The sequence below is a fragment of the Sinocyclocheilus anshuiensis genome, unplaced genomic scaffold (genome assembly GCF_001515605.1).
Source record: "Sinocyclocheilus anshuiensis isolate Anshui unplaced genomic scaffold, SAMN03320099.WGS_v1.1 scaffold183, whole genome shotgun sequence".
NCBI classification, from domain to species: Eukaryota; Metazoa; Chordata; class Actinopteri; order Cypriniformes; family Cyprinidae; genus Sinocyclocheilus; species Sinocyclocheilus anshuiensis.
The window spans coordinates 4,041,813-4,054,606 of NW_015548309.1; the positions used below are offsets into that span (position 1 = coordinate 4,041,813).

At 35.6% G+C, this 12,794-nt stretch overlaps 3 protein-coding genes across 5 annotated transcripts in view; all 3 read right to left on the reverse strand.

Moving 5' to 3' along the window:
- LOC107656406 (cyclic AMP-responsive element-binding protein 3-like protein 2) overlaps positions 1–7,101 on the reverse strand; it is a 17,897-nt gene extending 10,796 nt beyond the window's left edge. Inside the window, exon 1 of the mRNA XM_016444265.1 lies at positions 6,611–7,101. Within this exon, the coding sequence (XP_016299751.1) occupies positions 6,611–6,706 (96 nt within the window). The 5' untranslated portion in view covers positions 6,707–7,101. The remainder of the gene's footprint in view (positions 1–6,610) is intronic.
- Positions 7,102–7,650: 549 nt separating this feature from the next.
- LOC107656434 (single-stranded DNA-binding protein, mitochondrial-like) lies at positions 7,651–10,074 on the reverse strand. Its single transcript, XM_016444302.1, has 7 exons — positions 9,967–10,074; positions 9,337–9,412; positions 9,209–9,266; positions 8,993–9,133; positions 8,283–8,370; positions 8,109–8,197; positions 7,651–8,011 (listed from the first exon to the last, which is right to left on the reverse strand). Exons 1-7 carry the CDS (start codon positions 10,026–10,028, stop codon positions 7,971–7,973), a joined length of 555 nt encoding a protein of 184 aa, XP_016299788.1. The 5' UTR covers positions 10,029–10,074; the 3' UTR covers positions 7,651–7,970.
- A 759-nt stretch (positions 10,075–10,833) lies between these two features.
- Positions 10,834–12,794, reverse strand: part of LOC107656394 (uncharacterized protein C12orf56-like) — a 13,189-nt gene continuing 11,228 nt past the window's right edge. For all 3 annotated transcript variants that reach the window (XM_016444249.1, XM_016444248.1, XM_016444247.1), the window contains 3 exons: positions 11,815–11,892; positions 11,529–11,707; positions 10,834–11,448 (listed from right to left, as the gene is read on the reverse strand). In XM_016444249.1, the coding sequence (XP_016299735.1) occupies positions 11,334–11,448; positions 11,529–11,707; positions 11,815–11,892 (372 nt within the window). In that variant the 3' untranslated portion in view covers positions 10,834–11,333. The remainder of the gene's footprint in view (positions 11,449–11,528; positions 11,708–11,814; positions 11,893–12,794) is intronic.

Here is a 12,794-nt window from a genome sequence, read left to right on the forward strand (position 1 = left end):
ATGTTGCATTTGGTCAGACTCAGCCCATTGCTTTACTGAAGTATATTATATTTTCCTTTTACAGCTGCAGACTGAGGAAGATCCTGAAACACACCAGCAAACCCTAAAACAGACAACAGTTTACAGATGTTTTTCAGTGGCAGCAGAACTATGACTAAACTTTTGGGTGAAACTTGTTGACTTTTTTCATACTTTTATTACTTGTGGAAAAACTTGAAATAATTTTAAATAAGTATAAAGAATGGCATTGGTTTTGTACATTTAATTTTTGTTTAACGTTATTAATAAAAATGTTGTTCAATTAGCATGTTTTTGTGTTTTGCTTTGGTACCGAAATTGGTACCGAGAACCGTGGATTTTCACTGGTATTGGTACCGAATACTGAAATTTTGGTACCGTGACAACACTACTACACGTGTTTGAGAACAAAGAAGCACTAAACTGGTTCAAAAGAGTGATTCGTGAGCGACTGTTTGCTCTGATTTCACTTTAATAAGACCTCAATATATTGTCAGGAGCCACAAGTATTAAATTTGTGTTGCCTGTAAATGCTTTAATATATAAGTGACAACCGCCGTATTTTATGACTCACCAAGAATCACAGCTTCAGCTAAAAATCTTCTTTACTTTTGTACTGAAGAAACAAACTCATCTACATCTTGGATGTCCTAAGGGTGAGTAAATTAACAGCAAATGATCATTTTTGGGTGAACTATCCCTTTAATAGCAACTGTGCTGCAAATTCACAACATGACTGAACACATCCTGGAGCTTCGGGGCCGTCCCATCCTCCCTTCCCCCCGCCGACAGTGATGTGCTGAAACTACAGTGAGAGTTTGGTGATTCTGGAGCTCCAGGAAACGGCTCCACTGGAATCAACATCTGGCCAATAGTGACCTTAAAGGGTGCTGGACATAAACATGCAGTGACGGCGGATAACAAATAAATCAAATCTAGATTGATTGGAAACACTTGATCACCAATCTGTTTGCTCTTTCAGGGGAGGAACAGGAAAACTCAGACTGAATGGAGTGAAAGACACCCTGCATGTCCAATACACAAGTAGCAATGGCATAAATTAGCCATGTACACCGCTATAACATGCTATCCATTTGCACAGAAATTAATGGGCAAAACTAGGGCTGGGCGATAAAACGATAACATCCAGTGTGAAAAGCTTGAATTCAGAGAAAAACACAAATGACTCGGTGATTTAAACTAGTTTAAAGCCAGATGAAACAGTGCTGACAAACAGGAGAAACACTGAGCACAATGAGAATTCTGTAATTCAGTTTTGAAGCCGTTTTTGTGCACTTATGTCAGACTAAATATCTGATTGTTTGTATCATATCACATTAAATGAGATGATGCACTTTTTATTTGTTAAGTATTTAATTTACTGGATTTTCCAAAACAAATTTTACATGGTTTATTTATTAAATGTAAATGTATTAAAACTGTATTAAACATTTGTTTAAATAACAATGTGGCACATTGAAATTGCTAATAAATTTCAAAAATAATTACAAACTTATTAACTAAAAAAGTAGTAAAGTATTTTTCTTGTAACATGTAATTCAATGTTTGTTTTATTTACTTTAAAAATAAAACAAAATTATTTATTTATTTATATTATTTATTAATTTATTCACTTTCAAAATAAAATATAAGTATATATTTTTGATATTTAATATTTTAAAATATAATATATAAAAATAATACATATAATATATGCTACCATAATATATATTCGATTATTTTATTTATAATATTATATATATATAAATGAGGGGGGGGAACACTGTGCTTACAAAGTCAAACTCGCAGCTCACTAACAAAATCAGTGGCTTTGTTGTCACAGAAAAAAAAAAAAGAGTTTCTCATGCAAGGTTATACTCTCGAAGCTAATAACCTGCATCGCAGCACCTCCATTACAACTTACAACACCGCCAAAAATACATTGTTTGACTCAAAGGAAGATCAGCCTCCTAGGGGCACTTAGAATGACAGGCCAGACAAGGCCGAGTGAAACCACAAGATCATGATGAAGAAAATGAGACCCGGTAATGAGTAATGAATGTGTGTGCGCTCAGCCAAGGTTCAGGCTCAAGTTGCAGCTCATACAAACCATCTATTCAGAGCAAGAGAGCAAGAATGTGCGTCGCAGAATGATGCAGCCTGCAAGAACGACGTACGAAAGCCCTGCCCTCTCGGAGAACAGGCCGAGTCTGTGTCCACCCATCCCACAGAGAGCAGAGTGGATAAGACGGGCCGCTCATGCCAAACACACTGAGCACAGAGGGTTTACCAACCACCTGCCAACAGACTCGCCCCCTCCCGTCCCATAAGAGCTCTCCGCTAAAGCTTGAGTCATCAGAATACCACGTGATTCCTGAGTGACCAATGATAGCAAAATGTCAGAGAGCTCAGGAACACAAGATCAGTCCATCCTGACACGCTGTGCACTGACCACACACATTTTAAGGACCAGGATGCTGTTGATAAACTGACCTGATATGAATCATCACACAAATCATCTACATGTAGACTTTTTTTTTTTTTTTTGCTATTTGCTATTTTAGTACGCTGTTATGCGGTTGCTAGGATGTTTTGCATTGTTGCTAGGTAATTTCTTTCTGTACACATTTTTTATAATAACTTAGAATAATTTATTCTTGTAATTTATATCATAATTTAAAACGTTATTTTAGTATCATTTTTATTACTATTTTGAAACAGTTTTTATTTTATATTTTCCATGTACATTTTAATTCTAGTAAGTTGTAGTAATTTAGTTTAGTTTTTTTTTGTCATTTTTAGTTTTTTTTGTTGTTGTATACAACTCAAAATGAAAAATGTGGCTGAAATAAAGTATTTTATAGTTTTATATTTATATTCATTTTGGTTAACATTTATTTCAAACAATGAAACTTTTATTTTAATAATTATTTTTATATTGTTTTCACACTTCCTTTAAAAATGCAAAAATGTATGAGTCATTTTAAATCTTAGCAGTTTATCAATGTTATTCATGGAGGAATTTAGCTTGTTAATATGTTAAACAATAATTGAAACACTTTACAACTTAATTTAATGCATAACAAAAAGATAAAGTCTGACATAAATGTAAAAAAACAGTTATTAAAAGATTAAAACTAGCAACAATTTCTAAATTTGATGATTTGATGAGACACATTTGAAGGTGATTTGATATATACGCCAACTTGTCAACACACATCAGTTGTATATTAACGCAGCAAATTTGCCATTACAATAAACAACTAAACTCTGCGTCACACTACACCCCTTAATAACACGTTTGTTTTGACTTGTTTGGGGCAAGAATTATTCTCACATTAATCTATGTTTCTGTATGGCTGTCATGTGTAAATAATATAAAGATGTTCTGCAGTGCAACCGGTATAACAAACTCTCTAACAGCTGACACATTTCTAATGTGGTACAATATAAACCGACATATCACCCAGCCTAGTTCTCAGGAAAACCACTGTTGTCAGATTTCAACCATCTAGCTTTAATGCAGACAATGGTACCACAGCTAACAGAAAAGAGCTTTTAAAATATAATTTCTTGATGCTTTAACCCTTGTTCTGTACTGGAAATCCTTTATCTAATTTGGTGTTCTGGGTCAAAAATGACCAAAATCTCATTATGCTATATTATCACCAAATTTCAGATTCAATCTTCTGGGTTTTCTTTCAATTAGCACAGGTTTTGTATTTGAACTGATAGGCCTCATTGATCCTTTGCTTATGCACCTAATTTTGGCAATGTTCACTTAAAAACTCAATGAGGCCTAAAATCAATCAGTTCGAAAAAAGAAACACAAAACCTGTGCTAACTGAGAGAAGACAAGTTGATAAAAAGATTAAATCCAATATTTGGTAATAATATAACATAATGAGACATTTTTTGTATGCTGGTCGTTTTTGAGCAGCAATAGATCAGGCTGATTGATTTCTATGCATGTTGTTTCTATGAATCCCTGCTTCCCTAAACAAGGATCCTGTCATTGACCTGAATGTGTTATCAGCTGATCATAACATCAAACCATCAGCTGGACTAATGAGATCAGCTGATACAGAAGATATGCAAGCAATGCACTACTACAGCTGAAGGCTTATGACTGAAGTACTAATGTAGAGGTAAGTGCAGAAGCGCATGCTTTTCCTCATATTTACTCTGGTTTCCGCAACGGGTCAGGAAAGTACATCTGGTTGCCACAAGGCCCCGGTTTGCATGAGATAATGTGCTGTGCAGGCTAATCGTGTCAGTGTGATTATCAGCACTAAGAAATGCTGAGCATGACGGCCCAACTGCTCCCCTCAGCATCTCCTTAACCCCCGTCCTAAAGCAGGGAATGAGCCTTGGGTTATTTTTACTGGTTTAAATCACACGAAATATGACAGCTGACACTTTAGTTAAAGAGTAAGTGGCAAAAAAAGCCTGTTATACAGGAAGGTACGAACACACACCCTCTACACAAGTTCTTCCCAATAGAAATTTGACTATGAATGAACACATAATCGCAAATGTCGGTTACAGAAGACAATTACTAGGCCTATTAAGTCATAAAAAGGGCATGTTTGCATTTCTTAAATAAGATTGTTTTTTCCAGATATGCATTAAGTCAAGACACTACAGGAAAAAAAAGTTTTTTTTCCATTGAGATTTTGCACTGTTTGGCTTTTTATAACGTGTTGTTTCAGACTAGTTGAAAGAAAACAAACAAAATACACTTTATTTTGACGCAGTTTATCTGTATATGCAATTTGCATCTGTAGATATTAATTACAAGCCAGAAATATCGACTTCAGTAGCACTTACATACATAAACTTTACAGTTTTATTCCCATTTATATTCAGAGGGTTAGTTCATACATCGTTTGCCTGATTTTAAACATTTTGTTGCTAAAACATGGTAAAAAATTTACTTTTTTCTAGCTGTTGACAGCATTTTCTGATAATGATAAAAACAGAAATATCAAAAATCCCCTGTGTAAAAACAAAACAAAAACTTTAACATATCAACAAAAATAATTTTAAACCTGTCTTTATGCAATCTTCAAATTTTTGTTCTGGAAATGTATGCATATTTAATGTAATACTACTTTTAAGAAAACTTGTAATACTAAATATGTTTGCATTTCTTAATGTAAACAGTCAACTGGGGAAGTATGAAGATCTCTACTGGTTAAATTTTACCCTTATTCACCTGGAATGCCTTAAGTTTAGAACACAAACTCAATTTTGAAAGTCAACCGGCATGCAATGGCAATGCAGTTGAATCATAATGCAGAAGGAAAACGGTCTAGATGCAACATGCATATGCAACAGGCTGAACCCACAAAGCAAGCTATATTCTCTCCAACTGAGAACAGTTTGCATTGTTGTGTGGAATTCCATGTCAACAAACCATGTCAACAAAAAAAAAAGTGAAAGTAAAAGTGAGGAGAACCGGCACATACAGACCCATGAGGTGGGGGAGCGTGTGTGTTCAGAGGGGGCCGATGGGGCCCTTAAACAAAGACCCCATTCTGCTCTAAAGGTGAAGGAGAATATGAACCGTTCACAACCTTCACAATGCATATATAGTTCTCCTGGAAGTGTAAGTTACCGCCCTGATACTGTCGGGTTATGAATCCCAGACACACCAAACTGCTGCACCTCCAACGCTGGCTTTGATGCTGTCTGGAAAGGCGTTACGTGCCGTGTCCGGTAATTTAATTGGGATCTCAGCTTAGAAACCACTCGTAAAGTGTACCACACATCTGGAATGAACTTCACTCGATGTGCCATTCATCTATGAGGATCATACATTTAGGAGACAAGTTCTGCGGTGTGACTTGCAATGCTGCATTTTAAACAGCATTCAGGCCCTAGTATCAAAGCATAGAGCTATATCTGTATCTGTGTAAATGCATTCATTCCACCTCTGAGCAGCATTAAACAGTCTGTGTGTAAAGACACCTAAATGCCACTTCAGAAGCACGTCCGTGCCACCTTTGCAGTGTAAATATGGCATTAAGCATAAGGGAAAAAAAGGACTTAAAAATGGTTACAAGCATGAGACCAAAAATACACTCTACCTTATGCATTCACGTACATTTTAACCAAAAGTCTCTGTTGTACAAAAAAGTACACGGGTAATGCACCAACTACACAACAGTGAACCCCCTAATTAGTCAGCAAGTAGAGGCCCCTTTGAGCAGAAGTTGGAACACAAACCTATTATTACATAACCTGCAACAGCTCTTCACTATATTCTGACTTTAACCAAATGGGCTAAACTTATCTGCATTGCTTTGTGTGGCACTGCGTAAGCATGATACAATCACTGGATGACTGCACCATCTGAACTTTATCCCTTGGAGCCAAGTGGAACCCTAGTAATCTGACAGAGCGTCTCTGTGCACGACCAAGTCAAATAAAAGCTTTTTATATCTAAATGTAGGCAATGATTACGTTTAGAGGCATTTAAATGCATTCTGGATGATCTGACACTAGTTGCAACACATCAAAACATGCGATGACGGTTTAAGTTCAGATGGCAATGGTGCCACGGCATTATAAGAAGATTCCTACTTACAGTGCTGTATAAAATGTCGCTATCCCCGGCTTCGGACAGTTCGCTGAGATTTTTGTCCCATTGTAAAAACGTGTCCCCGCTATCCATTATTTCCATTGCTTGATCTGCGTCTGTAGTAAAGCGTCACGCGCAGCGTCGCTTCCGAGACTCCACAAACGACTATTTGTCAGCGTATCCGTCAAATAACTCGTCAGATCGCTATTCGGAGTGAATTTTGTACTGTCAGCGCAAAGTTGGGTATATGTTGCGCGTCTGTCGCCAGTGTTGTCGGAACTTTCCTCTCAGCTTCCTTGAGAAATGTCGCCCCTTCTCTCTTCTCTCAGGCAGGCGAGCAGGAATCCGAATTCGGGGGCGGGGAAATGATGGGAGTTGCGAAATTTGTTTACAAAGGACTGTTTGTGGACTGTGATACTTTCAGGAAACGTTTCAGACGTTTCCAAGCAAATATGATCATATGCGCTTTTCAAGGAGTTTATATTTTGCTATGGTGTTTGTAAACACTACGCATAAATGTGCCTTAAAATGCTAAACTTTTCGATCATATGCCCCGCCCCTTGAATCCGTGCGGCGACCAATCAGATTAGCTGTTACGTTTAAAGCGCACGAAATTCACGGAAGACCGACAGCCCGTCTGACCAATAGGAGATCGCTATCGTATGATGGACGTGAAATTGCTCCAATTAAAGGTGACTCCGCATTATCTCGTAACAAACCGTGTAAAGCCAAGAGTACCAAACTCTGCACCGCCTTAACTCATATTTCTGTCAATAGATTTTTGCTGTGGTTAAATACCATGAAAAAGTGAGCTTACTCTCATTTAAAAGTGCATATTCTGGAGGCTAAGAAAAACTGATTCAAAAATGCAACTGAACGACTAACACGATGGGTAAAATGCGCACAAACAAATGGAAACGAGTGAAAAACAAAAGGAAGAAATGAAACTACTGTTCTCTCGGTTTCAAAAGCTAACTCTTGACAAGTTTCTGAAACCAGGTGTTTTACAAATCGTGTACATTTTAAGTAACATTCATAACAAATCCTTTACTGACAAAGTATTACATTTATTCATGAACATTAGTATGACATTACAACAAACTGGAAGTGATTTGGTTAGACATAACTTCAAATATGATGCTTTGAAGTCCAAAAAAAAGGGAAATTTCGCATTTCTGCTTATACACAGAGTCTGATCCAGTCAGGGAAAGACAGCATGACAATCATACAAACAACATGACTTCTTATGTCTATGTGTGACAGTGAAGGCCAGACACAATGATACACAGAGTTTAATGTCAGTGAGCAGAGTAACACTATATAAAATATCTTCTTTTGGTTCCTAAAGTCTGGGAAGGCGTCTTCATTACTGGTCTCGCAGATTTTCACTTAAAAACACAATATTATCTGAGGAAAGAGAAATGATACTTGGTAAATTTGAACTATTAAAGCAAATGCAAAACATAAGCAGTTAAGACATGTATAGTCTGTGGTGAAGTCTGACCTGAGATGATAGTTGTTGCCTGTCGCCGGACGTTGTTTTTATCCATGTACTCTCCATAGTCGAGCTTTCCTTCCACAAGAATCCGAGACCTGAAAATAAGGTTGATTCTAGGTTAACTGCAGCATGTTTTTTTATATATCTATAAATGGCTCCAAAACATAATATGGAACATACCCTTTCTTTACATACTGATACGCCACATCTCTGAGGCCTGGTTTGAATACTGAAATTCTGTGCCATGTTGTTTTCTGGCTGACATCTCCTGCAAAAAATAAAAAACAAATTTCATAGTTATTAAGATGTTTGAATAAGGAAAATTTTTCAGGGAAAAAAAAACGATTTTTTTGACCAAATATTTGCACCAAGATGACAATTTTCAGTGGGGTAAAAAAAAAAAAAATCGTAAACAATTTTAATTTCTGTAAAAGCATATTGGAAAATCTAGAATTAGTTTGTCACCCACATACTTTAACATTATCTCTTAGTTTAACAACTTACTTTTAATCATGTATCATATGTTCAAGGAGAACACAGATACTTTTTTTTTTAATGCTATTTTTATTTTCATTTATGCAGAAAACAAAATATAAAAAACAATAAGTAACCACAAAAATAACATTATTAATTACATAATAATATTTAGCCAATTAAAACAAAAAGGATCTATTTTTACACCCTTCACAAGGATAAATCCTAAACATTCTGTATACCAAAAAAAGTATATATATAATAAAGTCAAATAAAATTATCTATATAAAAAATAAAACATTAAAACAAAAACATGAAAACAAATATAATTAAAAAAAAATGGAGTCCAATAAAATTTAAATGGGCGCTTCTCCATTGCAAAAATATGATGGGAGTAGTACACAGATTGTTCTCACTTGTACTTGTTGGTTCTCCCTCCCCGGACCGCCACATCTCGTTTGTTGCCATGGAGAAGATGGTGACGGGGTTTCTGCCCTCCACCTGCCTCATGACGGGGTCCTGTCCCACTCGCCCAAGAAGCTGCACCCGGTTAATAGCTGTGAAGATGATGAAGGACATTATCAAACATGTCACACAAAAGCCAGTGCATACAATGACTGACAGACGCTCACATCTCTCCAAGATCAGACTTGCATCTGTAGTCCTGTGTCGGACGAACTGTTTAAGTATCTGTGAGGACAGAATAAAAACAGTCAGCCTATAATAATTCATGCAACACTTCTGCATGTTGTTTGGTTACCTGTGCGGAGGCATTTCTCAACATCTTCTCTACTCTGAGGATGATGAGGAAGACGTTTGCCGACAGGTCATTCACACTATAAAAGAAAATGACCTTATCAGAGTAATATATGCATAATATATAGTTTTTTTATAGTCTTGGATCTGTTTTTAGTTGTTTTAATACTACAATTGATTGCTTCTGTTGTCCTTATTTGTTTTGGATAAAAGCGTCTGCTAAATGACTAAATAAATAAATATGAAAAGAATTACAGAAAAGTAAAGTTGAAAAATAGACTATTTGCTTTATTCTTAACCATCTAACTTATAAAGACTGCCAAGAGGTAGTTAAAACATGTTAACATCTCAAAATGAACTTTTTTTCAATAGATGATTCAATGTTATTATCTCACGTTCATGTATAGTTCATTAAAGTGTCATATTGAATATTTAATTAGTTATTTAAGATTTGTTCTATAACTACTTATGACGAAACACGATAATCTCCCGCCATTCACTTAACGTTACATCAACTAATCACGTTTAGAAGACGCGTGTAATAGTGATTGTGCGCGTTACAGCTACGATTTATAATCTATATGGTCTTCGCAGTTTATTTAGAAGACAAATGCAAAGATTAACTTCGATTTACAAGTTCAGAAGGTCTTGATGCTCAGCAACCCCACGCTGTTTCCGGTGCGCTTTGGAAAACATTCCCCAGTAGCAACAAAAGCGACCGAGCGTCCGTTCCCGTTCTGTAACGTTACTCCTGTCATAATCAGAAAATCGCGATTTTCTTCAGTTATACATACAGCACGTGCCTTCAGCTGTGGGAATTCTAAAAAAAGTTGTTTATATTGCGTGTATAGACTCTTTGCTATATGAAGGTCATACATATCTGTTTATGAATGTCACATTACAAATGAACAGTTTTATTGCCCCAAATTTTCAATAAAAAATATGAAAATCCATAAAAAAATATTTATTATTACATATTTGAAATGATTTTGATCTAAACAATAAGGTAAATAAAGACAAACCACAAAATGTATTGTGTTAAAATAATTTATATCAAATCATAGTTTGTTGGATTGGACTTGGCAAGTAAATAAACTCCTTGCATTTTGACAGCAGGGTCAGGTGTATAAAATAGATATACAAAATCAAATAAATAAATAAAATTAAAGGTCTAGGGCTTTCTTTGTAAGTCATAGTTGTCTATTATTAAGTTTTATGGCATTTTTATTTTTGATCACCTTAAGGGCTTTTGCATCAGAAACTCACCTTGACACACAAAAACAGGGTAAATATCACTTAATATTTTCATCAAGTCATTTCCAGTCAAGCTGTAATTGTGTCAATTTATGTGTGTGTGTGTGCACTGCAAATGCTGCATTTATATACACTTGCAGTTTATTGATTGCATATACAAAAACACCCATTCAACAATTAGGTTTATAAAAATCTCACAGACACACAAATGTTTATTTAAAATATTTGTTATGTTTAATTTGAGGCCTTGAGGTACATAGAGTTCCTGAAAATCAGTACAGTCTCACAGAGAAAAAGTGCATCCAAACAAAAACCAACCAAAATAAGCAAGTGCATCTGTACCAGTGGCTTAAGCTACAGTAAATGTATTCATATCATAATACTGTGATCAGTCTCATATAAGAGTGACATGCCAAACCTGAATTTGTTAACTGAAAAGTGCAATTTGATATCAGTCTATTTAATGTATATTCATATTTAATAAATAGTTCAATATATCATCTGTTCTGTGATGTTTGACATGTAACACATATTACAGTGATAATAATCCTGAGTGTAGAGTAGACAAAGGCGATATGCTAAACAGAGTAAAATCCCGCAGTCTCTGTTCAACACACAGTAAGACACAATACAAGACTTGAATTCAATCTGAAAGTGCAGCATATTCATCCAAAGGCATATTCCCACGTCTGTCTGCAGAAACAAGAAATTCAATGCCAGAGGAACAGAAAGAAAAAGAGCCAGAGCTCAAGGTTTCTGGAGAACGAGACTGAGGAGCTGGGAAAGAAGGCGCTGGGCAGGCTGACTGATGGGGTAGTGATGGGGCAGTTTGTCCTCCAGCCCTGACGTCTTCACATAGTACCTATAAAAACAGAGGATATTATAATCAAAAATATGACAGCTCTGCCTTAGCCTTGCAATTATTTGAACCTCATGAGGAACCTGAACTCCTCCTTGAATCCCGTCCTGATATATTTGCTCAAACAGGTGCTGTGCTGCAGACAGGCTAACAAAACACGGCAGCGCTGGTACAGAAGAACCGCCTGAGACGGGCTGAGCGGATCCTGGGGACCTGAGAGAAGCAGAACCACCTGCTGGGCCTGATAGCCCACAAACGGGAGCTGCGAAAGAGCGAGCAGGACATACGTCCAAACATTCGTTCTGATGTGGAATCTAATCATGTGGATTCATGCAAATATGCCTGAAAATGAAATGGGTATATACTTACTAAGAATGGATGTGGTTTCAGCAATCGAAACACCCAGCCGATGGTAAGGAAATGTCCCAGAGCAGGTGTGCAACTAGCCTTTGAACCACAAATGAGACACGTAAAGCTGATCAGTGTTATACATGCATATGCATAAATAATACACTACTGGTCAAAAGTATAATTATGATTAATAATAATTATGATTTTTAAAATATAAGTCTCTTCTGCTCACCAACGCTGCATTTATTTGATCATAAATCCAGTAAAAGCTCTAATATTGTGAAATATTATTACAGTTTAAAATAACTGTTTTCTATTTGAATATATTTTAAAATGTAATTTATTCCTGTAATCAAAGCTGAATTTTCAGCATCATTACTCCAGTCTTCAGTGCCACATGATCCTCCAGAAATCATTCTAATATGCTGATTTGCTGCTCAGTTAATATTGGTGCTCAATTATTAATAATGGTTCTTATTATTATCGTTTTTTTCTGATAAAATGTTTTTGTGGAAACTGCACTTAATGTTTTTTGATGAATAGACGGTTCAAAAGAACAACATTTATTTGAAATAGAAATATTTTGCAATATTATACATGTTTTTACTTTCATTTTTGATCAATTTAATGTCTCTTTGTTTAATTTTTGTTTTTTTTACATATTATTCCGACAACTTATTATCCCAAATTTTTGAATGGTAGTATATCATGGTTTCTGCAAAAAATATTAAGCAGCAAAAATGACGTTTTTCGACATTGATAATAATAATGATTAATTTTTCTTTAAAAACTAAATCAGTATATTATGATTTCTGAAGTATCATGTGACATCGAAGACTGCACAATAATTCTGAAAAAGCCTGTGCCTTAAAACCATTATGCCTATGGAAAGTCCCCATAAACCACATATGCCAACATGTGTGTGTGTGTGTGTGTGGTGTATACATACATACACATATATATATATATATATATATATATATATATATATATATATA